Here is a 13,705-nt window from a genome sequence, read left to right as displayed (position 1 = left end):
TCGTGTGACCTGTTTCTACCACAATAATATCGGCTTGAATCAAAGAGAAATGTGGCCAAGTCTAATTTCGCGTATGCAAATAAGGTATGCAGGTGACGGCCGGGACCCGGGGATGTGACGCGTCATTCGATTATTGATGACGTCAATAACAATTGCAGCTCGAGTCAAAGTTCGAATTCTTGACCAATCAAAGAGAATTATATAGGTCATGAATATGACCTATATAATTTTCTACCACAGTACGCCGTGTTATTCCACTCTCACGCCATTGTATAAATGTGCCGACTGTTGGATAAATATATGTTATATACCACTAGTGGTATAAAACCTCCCGGTCTTTTGATTGGTACACTTTATTTGCATACGCAAAACGATATTATTGTGGTAGAAACAGGTCACACGACTCGTGATTGTTGGATATGGAATTTATTTCGTACTCGTAATTAAGTTATTCTCGCTAAAGCTCGTGTCTTTTGTAACTTTTAAAAAATAACTTAATTACGAGTGTGAAATAAATTCCATATCTCACAATCACTCGTTGTGTAACCTCTATATATCCAACAGTCGGCACATTTATACAGTGGCTTGAGAGTGGAATAACACGTACGGCGTATTGTGGTAGAAAATGTATTCCAGATCCTAGAGGAGATAGCGATTCAAAATTCCTCTCAAATTGGAATACACTTATTGATGAGTGTTTGATCTTACTGAAATACCTGAAATGCTTTCGGGTTCGGAAATCATTAGCATCTATTATCAGGAATTAGATAGTTAAGTTAACTGTTAGACCTTATTTGACCATTTTCATAATGACCGTGTCCGTCTTTAGTATGTACTGTACGTTACTGGTCCGGTCGGATTACTTATACACAAACACATCGTCTTGTGAGTGTTAAAGCTGGTAAGGGGAACTATTGGGTTTCCTATTGCTACATTATAAAATTACACATCTACGATACTTAATTAACATAGAATATATAGAGGATATTGAATGGTTCCCGTTTAATATAACATATTTCACGAGTATGAAAATATCGATATTTTCACGAGTGCGAATCACGAGTGAAAAATATTGAAATATTCTGTCGTACGAGTGAAATATATGTTATATTAAACGGGAAACCATTCAATTTTCTTTTTAATCCATTTTATTTACCTAAAAGCAAAATTAAAAACATTGAAAAATTAATAGTCAAAAAGTGCGGGAATTCATGATGTCATCTCTTTGTGACGTTACTCCACGTCAACTGGACTGCGCCATTTTGAAAGGACTGATCAATGCAATTTAAGCGTTTTCTGCTGTTATCGGAGAATCTATGCATGAATAGCTAACGTCAAGTTAGTATTTTCTCAAAAAGTAGTATGCATATTTAAGAAATACAGCAAAATAACCAATTTATCTATCTTCGCTTCGATTGGAAAAATCGGCAAGTTTCAATGTGGTTAATAAAAAGGTTTGCTCTGATTGGTCAAAAACGAAAAACTTACATATTTCACTACAAAATCTTATATTTTCACTGCTCATCGGTGCAGTGAAAATATCAGTTTTACCAGTTTGATACATTTCTACATTTCACTGGCAAAAAAATGCAATAAATAATTATCTGTGATGATTGAAAACATGTATTGATGATATAAAGGACTTACGCCTTGGTGCAAATAAGTATAATACATGAGGATTCGGAATTGAACAGTTTATACAATACATATGTTTACATTAACACGTCAACAGCTTCGCGGTTTATTTAGAATACACTCCGTTTTTGTGCTATACCTCCATAACATAAAAATATATTCTAGTTAATCCTTAAATGATGCTTTAAAAAAGTCAACTTACAGTCTCTTTTGACAGTAACTCTACGCGGTTTTTTTTCGTGTAGAAAAACACGTTTATCCTGACAGTAATCATCCCATTCGCTGCGCGAAATCCAAATATCTAATTTAGCCCAATACTTATGTGAATGCTTTTAACAAACATGTATATGATATCATGTTGTAAACGGTTTTGTATTTTCCCTGTCTACTATCTTGTAATTTACTGAGGAACGTTTGGACGTGAATCTCTCGCTCTCAGACGTTTTAGTAGTTATTACTGTGTTATTCTACACACTTGCACAATAGTTAATGCATATTACTGGCATATTCTAAACAGGACGAATACAAACACATACCTGTGTAATTGGCAGTGGCTCACAGCTACAAACTACTCTCACACATGTATGGTGGTACTTTGGGGGTACAACAGACACAGGTACAATTACACGAGAATCATTATACACCTTCAACAACACATTATCTGGAATGATTCACTCATAATAAAGTTGACCTCCTCTTTACAGTAGTATTAATTACCCATTTTTAAGTTAATTAGATTTTAACTGCAACTCGGGTACATAACTATTATCACAAGTTATACAGATGCAACCTTAATCTGTAATCCGTAAAGTGAGATACAAACATGTTAATCTACCTATTTCATTTACCTGACAATAATCATGATACCCAGATATACATCACACGAATCAGGGTTAAGCGTTTCACGCTACGAAACTTTGTCTGAAGGACTGATGGACTTCACCCGAATAACTTTTTATCTGAACTACTTTTAATCTGAATGACTTTTTATCCAAAGGGACATTTTGGAATAGAATATAAATCCAAAAATAGAAATTACGCTGTGTTATTTCATTTGAAGTTGATTTAATTACTAATCATTAACTATAATTTGACTGTAGACGCGTATGGCAAGCTACCTAAACATTTTTTAAGGAACATCATAGATCCTGTATTTCACCAAGTTATATAAGATATGTCATATAATATATAAGATATCTTAGTTTAAACAATATTTTTATTCAATATTTACATGTCATATATATGATACATAATAATAATAAAAGGATTCAGAAAAAAAGTATGAAAATACTTATTTAAATCTGTCTCCTTAAATAATAGATTGGCGGGTGACAACACTGTATAGCCATTTATTAGTCAAATAGTATAACTTAAAAACAAAACTATTGATGAGAGAGAGAGAGAGAGAGAGAGAGAGAGAGAGATGTAATGGGACCTAGTGATACTATAGGTACTACATAAGCAAAATGACATAATAAAAACATAGTAATATAATGTAAATATACAGCACTAGTGACCTCTTGGGACTCGTAAAATGGCACTATTAATTTAAAAAACGTTTGGTTTTTAAAATATAAAGTTGGATGCAATGGAAAATATTTTCATTCTCTGTAATCGATAGATTTGGATTTCCGTATAGAAGCATATCAAAAGTATAGTCTATTGGTAGATCTACAAAACATTCGTTTCTTACAATGGTATAGTTTGGACAAGACAATAGAAAGTGTTCAGTGGTTTCATACGCTTGTCTACATGAACATACAGGGCTGTCGATAAGATTACGACTAAATAGATGGGCATTTAGAGAGCTGCAATTCATCCTCAATCTAGCATGATGAACCTGATCAGAACGTTTCCCATAACTATAATAAGGAGGGACTGTCGGTGAGTGTCTGTGTAGGTATTTTTTCAGGTTACTAAGGGAGGGGCTATTTTTAACATCTGGGGGTAGTGAATTCCACAGGTCAATAGAAGAAGGGAGAAAAGAGTTTTTGTAGAAGTTCGTTTTACAGAATACATTATTTAAGTTATCAGCATCGCGTGTGTTATATTGATGAACGTCCATTCTGCGTTGAGGGAGTAAATTAGAAAGGTATGGGGGAGTGAGGTCAAAAATCATTTTGTGTACCTGAACAATTTTCTTCACTTTACGGCGACATTGTAGAGTGTCCCACCCAGTTTCTTCATATAATTTAGCATGGCTTGTAAGTTTGGTCCCACCCGTTATAATTCTTGCAGCTTCCAGTTGAATATTTTCTAGAGAGTGTGACTGTTGAATAGTAATATTATCCCAGACGATATCCCCATATTCTAGTATGGGCCTGATAAAGGAGAAGTATAAGGTTTGAAGTGAATTCCTATCTATTTTAAATCTGAAACGTCTCAAGATGGCTAGTTTATTTGATGCTTTTTTAATCATATAATTTATATGTTCAGACCAAGTACCGTCATGGGAGAGGAATAGCCCTATAAGATATCTTATATACTAAGTGATATATCGTGTATACTATATTTATCTTATATAAATTGTATACACTGTATATTGTAATGCTATAAGATATATCTCACACACTATTAAAGATATCTTATATTCGACATCGTATGCTATAGAAGATATCTGTTATACTATATAAGGTATGGTATATAGAATGAGACTAACTTCATTTAAACATTTTCTCAAGATCTCGTTCCTATATAACCCATCATATATAGTTATAGATATATCATTTATATAAGGTATCCTATATAGTATAAAGAGGATATTGAATTGTTTCACGTTGAATATAACATATATTTCACGATTATGACAGATATTCTACCACAATATAGGTTATAGTCGAGTTCGAAATACTCCAAATCCTCTATTTGCTGTACCGACATTGCATCATTTATCAATGTTAAGTTGGCTTGCTATACTGGAGTTCATTTTTAACTCGCATGACGGCGAGAAAATGAATCAAAGATATTTTGGTAATCAAAGTGGTGAAATCATGCAAACATCAAGCAATTTCAAGAGAATAAATAAATAAATGAAAATAATAAAAATTAAAAAAAGAAAAACCCAAAAAACCACCCTAACAAAAAAAAAAAAAAAAAAAACCCACCAAAACAAACAAAACAAAAAACACTAATTAATTAATAAATAAAAGAATATAATACTGACAAACAAAACTAATACATGGTTATACTAGTTTATACAACTATACTTTAAAAAGTGAGAACAAAGTATTAACTATGCGGCGTAATTTTTGTTGTTTATTTATATTTCATTTAAAAACGATAATTTTGTAAAAGATAAAACATAGTAGACTAATATTTAATACAATATCTATTATAGGAACCAAGTACATAGTGTCAGCATTTCCTTCCAGTGTTTTCGCGTATCCGACTCAACGTTTAATAAAACGATTGCATACCTTATATCATTCTATTACACAACAAATCAAGTCAGGACGGATTCTGATATAATACTTTTATGACGAGAAAGAAGAAAGGTATATGAAGAAATAAGATTATGAACCGACAGTAGTCGCTAACTTTGCTTCATTAAAAGATTGGATGGGACTGATTTTCTCTCCTTTGATGTGTCTAGTGGGTGCATCACTGTGTGGTATACTGCGCCCCATTGATTACAGGTAGATCGCGGTACTGGTGGATGAGGAGAGAGCCGACTACATGTTGTACATAGGCGATTGTGTCTGTAGTCATCCACAGAGGAACAGAATCAAACACGCATGTCCGGTAACATAGGACTGTCGGTGTAGATCGTAGAAAAAACAATATGGATGCTGTGTATGTTTGCTTCTCCATGATATTGGCAGGTAAGTCCCCTTCGGTATTAAACAATTAGACAGATACCATTAAACATTATACAAAAGTTTATACAATTTTATAAAATGTCAAACTGATTCATTTACGATTTTGTCTGCAAATGTCGATTAAGAAAAGCATTGATACAAACTGTCTTCGTATCAAGTCATTATTATATTTTTTTTAAATAAAATGCAAATCTCTATTTCAGTATTCAAAATCCTTAAATACATGTTTGTACCATCTTAGCCGTGTTAAGATTTTTGTTAACGACATTGAAAGTAAATGCTTATATTTGTTGATTCAAAATTGATGCTTATTTACTCAATGCAATATAATATATACATGCATGTTATTGTCTAAAGAAAGCATTTATATATAAATATAATTAAGTTACCTTGTTTTCAATTAAGTTCCTGTTGATCATACAATGATTAATAAATGAATCTGTATATATTATTTTGTTTTGTTTATTAATTGTATGTTAGAAATTAGGCATCAGGCATTGTCATTACATATTCTACCTCTATTGAGAATAGATGTTTTTATTTGCCCTATATATAGATGATAAGATATACTAAATGGAATCATCACGAAGGACAGTACACAAAACACACAGTCAAATACCTTCTTCCAATATCAATTAAAAAAACTGCATCATACAGTTGCTTCGTCCTTCTAGGACTAGTCACTAAGGGCCCAGAGTTGATATCCAAAAGGTGCAGAGAAAACCTAAAACAAAGCTCAAACGAAATGTCAAAATCGGAATGGGGAGATGGAATATCGCTATAATTCAATCAAGCTCATAATTTTCAAAACTTGCAAATGTGCATATTTTGATCTGTAAGTGTCACTTTTCAAATTAACTTAAAGTGGTATGCAGGTCATGACAATAATTTGGAATAACAGTCCACCAGGCAGGGGTGTCTAACACCTACAATCCCACCTGATTGTACAAAAGACAAGATATTAGCACCACTCCATACAATTCAGAGTTAGATACAGTAGGACCAAAAATCAATTGCAGGAGGACTATGAGAAGAATATTAGGACATGCCAATAGCATAGCAGGTCATGTCTTTTGGTATACCTCATACTAAATCCGGGTACTCTGATTATAGGTAGCCAGGTCGTGTCAGGGTGGTCAGCGAACGGGGAGATGTCTGTACGACAGGACTTTATAGAGACGGACACTTACCACTATCTCGTCCGTCCTAACGACACAGTCCATGTCAAGGCTGGCCTAAATATCCTCACCATTAACGGACTGGTAAGGTCGGACTAGGAAGCCCACAATTCTTACTATGAATGAACTATTAAGTTAATATTGAAGTGGTGAGAACAAGTAATATAATGAAATGTATGACGCCGATTTAGTGTGTCTACATAATGTCATTCGATTGCAACAAGAAAGTTTGTATTAGAGAGTCGTTTCCACTTGTTTTTTTTTCATTACATGTTCCAACAGTCAACAGTGAAACCGAGCTAATTACGAAGATACGAAACAGAAAAAATAAACAATAATAAATCCATTAGATTGAAGTTTGTTCGAGTCTGCTTTAGTCATACGGTTTTCATATTTGCTTTTTCCGTAATGTGTGGAAGTTATAGGATTGTAAATGTCTTCAAATTGTTGATTCCATCATGTACTGTTGATAAGACGATTTATCGTAATTGGTTTATATATATTCTAGTGACGAGAAGCACATACGACGTATTTGGGTATATAGTAGTCTACCTTTTACTAAATGTTTTGAAACTTTTCATCTGATGGAGACCATGAATCTGGTAGTGATCTGTTTCAGGACAACGCTGCCCAGCAGTTCTCGGTGACTGGTTGGCTGACAGTGGTAAGTCGTAAGTTGCTAAGTTACCCAGATCTTTACAACATTTTCTCATACGCCCCGGAATCTATTTCCTAATCCTACTTGCTTGAGTAAATAAGAGTACAAACTTAGTTATTGCTCAATGTATCGTGTTGTTTTCAATATGCTTTCAATATTAACATGGAAAGTAAAATATATTCTACTCATATGTCCATAAATTAACATTTTTCGTGGGTTTTCTTTCCCGACCAGTACAATCTTTGTGTCGTTACAGGAGTGGGAGGACGAACGACTGGTGTGGACCCCTGGTAACAAATACGACACTGATCATGTTTACTCAACGTTTGGCGAAATCTGGATCCCAGAGCTTTTCGTAGACAACTCGTACGTATAACACACTTTTAATCGTCCTTCGTGCGCATGTGTATAATCTTAATAAAACACTTTTTATGAATTGATTTGTGGCTACACAATTTGCCTATAGAATATCACAGTGATTTGATAAAGTAAATGTAACTGTTCTCTAATTATTATTTTTTTTTAAAGTTTTCCCTTAAGTTTGAAACACTTTGTAGCAAAAAGTAGAAAATGAATATGGGCAACAATTTTCTCTATAACTTTCATTTTCTGATTTTTTTCCCGAATACATCTCCGGAAACAGCCAAAAATAACCCTCCGAAGCACAACTGCAGAAAGTTAACAATCTCCATAATTAGGACATTTTTATGAATTTAATGATGCCATTCTTACCCAGATTGTTTCGAACGTAACCAAATGTGAAACAGGTTACGTATAATGCAGTACCAACACGAGTTAATGGTTTGCAGCTCTGGCTTGCATCCAAAAAATGCATCATTTATAAGACAATGGGCTCGACATTAACATAGGTCATTATATAAACAGCCATTTGTCTGTGGTGCCTAATTCGTTAAACGTAATGTTTGAAACATACACCAGGAGTCGCCATTAGTTGTAATATACGGTGTGATGATGTAGGTCTACAGTAAACATTGATAATGTATTTCATAATACACAAATTGATTGTAGTTATTTCAGTTTGATGTACATGACGTTATTAACGCACGCTAAAATAAACATGTACATTGGAGGTTTTACGGGTGAATTATAGCAAATATACAGTAATGAGAATGAAATAAGTTATGTACACATGTATTGAGACGCGATGACGAGACGATGCTTATCTTCAGAATCAGTATCCGGTAGATTCTGTGGGTCAATCCTGAAATGGCGATTCCTGATAAACGTCTTACACACGACAGATCACTGATACGACCTAAAGATCCCGTATTAGGCGTGTCTGATGGCTGCCACGGTAGATATTGAATAGATGATAACCGATAGTTCATGTAAATTTATTTTCCCGTTCAGATCCTTTGATATAATACGTATTCAGCGAAATATGCCATTTAAGACTTTTGCACGAGTGTGTCTTATCTAGCAGAATACACATTGAAAAAGTATGTTTTATTAAATAACAAACATTTCATCTTGGGGTTTATAGTATTTCCAAAGAATGTATACAATTGAAAAACTTATCTGACAGGAAATGTATTGCATTCCTTAAGATAAAACAGGACAAATAAAGCCTAAAAAAAACCCCAACAAAACCGAGATGGAAACATAGAAGAAGGTAGTCGTCATGATTCGTAATATTGATATACCTATTACTGTTATGTTACTGTTTATCATTTAAGACTTGTTATGGTAACATTCAGAGACACTGTACTACAGAAGATAAAAGGAAAGGAAATGGGTCTGTGTCTGTTGAGCTAGAATCTCATAAATCTAAAGTAGTGTGTTCAAATCACATACGGATCTGATCACCATCAAATACAAAACTTAAATCTTATACGGTTGTCTACGTTTTTCGTTTGAAAAAAAAATACAGCTATGTACACAACCATACTGCAGTCAAATACGGCAGCTTAGGTGGAACCTACAGTACCTGAAGCTGCTCGATAGTTTAAAGTAGTTACCAGGAGTCAATACATGTTTTATTACATTTTTAACAGTGAAATATCGGAAATTATTTATTTTATAAAATTGATATTTTTCACTAGTAAAAATATCACATAAAAAATTCACTTTAACAATATCGACAGTAATACGAAATATATTTCACTCTTGCCCTGCTATCTATTTTATATATATATATAAAAAACCAACTAACCATCATCTTCTTTTTGATAGAGTTACTTGACATGGTCAATATGGCGATCATTGAACCATTTTCTTACCCGGCATTATTGGATTGATGGGGACACGAATCTCCGGAAGTTACGAAATACAATGTAGTCATAAAGCTGGGGCCTTATAGTGGTTGATCGAATGTTCTAGAATATACCGACGAGTCCCGTTCGCCTACCTGATAGTGGTTTGATCGAATGTTTTAGAATATACCGGCGAGTCCCGTTCGCCTACCTGATAGTGGTTGATCGAATGTTCTAGAATATACGGACGAGTCCCGTTCGCCTACCTGATAGTGGTTTGATCGAATGTTCTAGAATATACCGGCAAGTCCCGTTCGCCTACCTGATAGTAGTTTGATCGAATGTTTTAGAATATACCGGCGAGTCCCGTTCGCCTACCTGATAGTGGTTGATCGAATGTTCTAGAATATACCGACGAGTTACGTTCGCCTACCTGATACTGGTTTGATCGAATGTTCTAGAATATACCGGCGAGTCCCGTTCGCCTACCTGAACAATAAAAGACATGTATACAACATGGGGAGTTTGTATTCTTATTTAGGCAATTATATCAAATATATCTTTAATATTCTGTTTCCAGATACACAGGCAGTAACTGTCGTCAGGCATGCGATGCTGCAACGCAGAAGTTGGTGACATATTTGAAGCATGATTTTTATTCTGATTTTATTGTATATTATAGCAACTCAATATAATGTATACGTGTTTCAGAGTGGAAGACGTTTCCGTCCTCTATGATGAGAATCTCTTCCTCCGTGTCAGTCATACTGGGAGGGTCGGCCTAGACTACCCACGGATATTCCATACCACTTGTAATGTCGATGTGACGTCATTTCCCTTTGACACCCAGATCTGTGTACTGGAGCTAACTAGCTGGGCATATACTATCCAAGAGTTGGACCTCGAACATTTATTGCCAGAAGTCAACGCCCGGCTACTCAGGTGATCGATGCAACATTATCTTAAACTCTGTTTAATCTCTTCTGGTTTTAATATTAAAACCTGTTAGGTGGTCGAGTGGTAACACACTTGCCTTTCACCTAGGCGGCCGGGGTTTGATTTCCAGATTGGATGTGAAAAGGTATTTGTCTCCTGCCCGACCACGTTGGTTTTCTCCTGGAACTCCAAATCCCTCAACAGCTGGCCCTCTTGCGTGCTTTAATCAAGGTCAACAAGAGTGTTTAATATATGTTTATATAAATTGTTTCTCAATTGTTGTAAAATAAAGTTCCACCTATTACCAGTGTCCAATTCTTCAAATGACACCGAATTGTACTATAAATACTGAAAATGGTAATTACTAATAAAAGTCGCAGAATTAATGTTCGAAGAAAGTTGCACAAGTACACAACGCTGCATACCTGATATATATCTATTGTTTTTGCAGCCCAAACGGTGAATGGAGCTACATTGGTTCCAGTATCAATCGTGACGTCATCATTGAGGAAACATCATCCGGTCAATCGCAATATGCAATGCTGAGGTATGCAATGAAACTAGAACGAATGAGGTCATTCTATGTGACCAACATCATACTACCGGTGACATTAACTGCCATACTGAACGTGCTGGTGTTCATGATACCTAACGACTCGGGGGAGAAGATAGGCTATGCCCTTACTATCCTATTGGCGTTAGCTGTTCTGCTGACCATGATCGCTGATAGCATGCCTCACACATCATTACACGTTTCTGTGCTGTGTAAGTATATGATGGATTTTATAATATAAGTCGGTAACATTGTAGTTTTGTAATTTCGTTTTGTTCAATGTTCACGCAATTCACTGTATTATCATAAACAATCCGCCTTTAGCTGATAAGTACATATTCATCCCTAAATGAAATCCTAAAAACATCAGCCTGACTTATATCATGGTCTTGACAGATAATTAAAACCTATTCAGAAGCACCATACTTGTATAGTGAGGCTGAGTTAGGACTAGTGCTAATTGCTAGTCCTAAGGACTACAAAGTACCTAGAAGTACTTGGGAAGGAGCATGGCCTGTTGATTGTATGGTATCTAAATATTGCTAAAACATGTCTCAATATCAGAAAATGTATCATGCTTTTGTCGTCATTTTGTAGTTGTATCCTAGTGTTGACAATTCATACTGGTCTTTTCCAGCATTTTATCTGGCCCTGACGTTGTGTGTGTCTGTGTTCTGTGTCGCATGCTCGGTCGTCATTCTTCGCCTCTACCTGAAGGACCCCAATGACGAAAGACCGGCCTGGGCAAAGTTAATATGGAAACACGTTGGGTTTTTAGTTCGACCGACTGTTTATCCAAATGAAAATGAGGTTCAGCATTTCAATGCTAACGGAGAAGGAGAAATGAAACCACTATCGGCAGACACTACGGCTGTCCAGCTCGACAATGTTGCCGAAATGATCCCAACATGGGCGGATGTCGCCAACGCTTTGGATTGGGTCGCTTTCTTCGTCAACACTGCCATAATCGTCTTCGTAACTATCCTCGTCATGATTATTCTTTGTTTATGAAACCGTAGATATACTAAGTAATGTTATCTACCATGCTGCTTAGTTCTGATAGTGATATAACCACCAAATGGGTAAAATAGTGATAGTCAAAATAAATTTTCCTTGAATGCTGCGTAATCATAACAGGATGTTCCTTCAGCTGCAGGGTTATGTTATCACAGGAATGTTTCATTTTGAGGTAAAATATTGCTTAACTGAATAGATTATACATCTCTGTCGACCAAAGTGGCATATGCTTTCCGTTCAAGCTTCAATGATCACCCTAATACGATTAAATAAATCTGTGTTCCTCTCGAACTTAGGTGATCACCGTGATACTATGTCATAGAAAAGGCCTTCCTTTCACGCTTCAATTGCCATCCCACTACGATAACATGTAGTTATGTGTTCCTTTTACGCTTCAATGATCACCAACTACAACTAAATGTTCATGCCACGGTTCAATTATCACGTGTTCCACAATATACCATAACAAACAAATGTGTGTTCCTGTCATGCTTAAACGTTTGTTTATATTTGGCGCATTTCCTTGCCGTACATTGCATGTAAATGTATTTTATTAAGAAAAATTAATAAAACAGTCTGAGATAATATGATTGGCTCTTTGTTTTGACTTCACTATACATGTAAAAAGAACACAATTTCAAACATGCATGCTTTAATCTGTCGAAAACACTTTAAATACACTTAATGTTTAACACTATTATAATTATGCCAGAACGTCAAAAACTACTATAAAACTACCGGAATACAAAAACTACAATTTGTAAACACGGACTATGTTTATATTTGACCCATTTCTCAAACATGTATAGCTTGATGACATTTTTGTTAAAACATAACTTACCCCCATTTAATGTTTAAACTTGTAATTAGTGGATATTTTACGACATCGATGTTAGACTAATTCTTCTATAGTTCCGGAGACTTTCCTCGATTCCATTTCACAAGTAGGACACGTATTGGCTCTTTTCCAGGTAGCTAGAAGCTTCTCGTTACGTATGGATTTATCCAAACATAATTGTTGGCGCACATGTATTTAATTTGGCAGGTTGTATAATGGGTTTTGGATGAATGTTATCAAGTCTTGATGATTTGCTTGGATATGTACGGCTAATTGCTTTTAAGATATGGTCATAAGGAATACAAATGCCTTTCTTTTCTAATATTTCTTACCGTTGATGGTGGTTTTGATATGTTGTTGAAATTTTACGAGGTTTCCCAGCGTTTAGTCATTGGCGTTGGATTTAGTCGCTTTTAATGATATAGAGATGGTCACATAATTCACAATGTGTAAACTATTTGATACATCAGATTGGCTATTTCATTTTGACGTTACAAAAATGATTAAACTTTACATTTGAGTGTCACCAATGGTTTTAAGTCACAAGGTATGAAGGTTTCCGATATTAATATACTGTAGAGGCATTCTTTGATGTCCTGAAGCTGAAAAAGATTACAGTAAACAATGCTCAAACAACCACCTCAAATAAGTTATCCTTTTATCTTAAGGAAGGGATTCAAATTAATTCCGATTGTGTTTTTTCTTTATTCATGATTTCAATTAAATGGGCATTTTCTCCGATTTGATCATAGATGTTCATCGCCCGGTAAAAATAAAGCGTGAAGTCCCAATGTTTGACAAATGCCGTTTTATGTACATTCTGTAGCAATAAATCAGACATTGTACTGAAGTAGTCAGC

The 13,705-nt window shown here is 35.0% G+C and overlaps 1 protein-coding gene across 1 annotated transcript; it reads left to right on the top strand.

The window, feature by feature from the left end:
• The first annotated feature begins 5,266 nt into the window (after positions 1–5,266).
• Positions 5,267–12,595, top strand: LOC117320574 (neuronal acetylcholine receptor subunit beta-4-like). Its single transcript, XM_033875139.1, has 7 exons — positions 5,267–5,456; positions 6,567–6,715; positions 7,251–7,295; positions 7,546–7,655; positions 10,214–10,444; positions 10,890–11,203; positions 11,629–12,595. The coding sequence occupies exons 1-7, from the start codon at positions 5,417–5,419 to the stop codon at positions 12,000–12,002; spliced, it is 1,263 nt and encodes a 420-aa protein (XP_033731030.1). The 5' UTR covers positions 5,267–5,416; the 3' UTR covers positions 12,003–12,595.
• The last annotated feature ends 1,110 nt before the right edge of the window (positions 12,596–13,705 follow it).

This window comes from Pecten maximus, chromosome 2, assembly GCF_902652985.1.
Source record: "Pecten maximus chromosome 2, xPecMax1.1, whole genome shotgun sequence".
NCBI lineage: Eukaryota > Metazoa > Mollusca > Bivalvia > Pectinida > Pectinidae > Pecten > Pecten maximus.
Note: the sequence above shows the minus strand (reverse complement) of the source record. Positions and strands in the feature narration are given on the sequence as shown.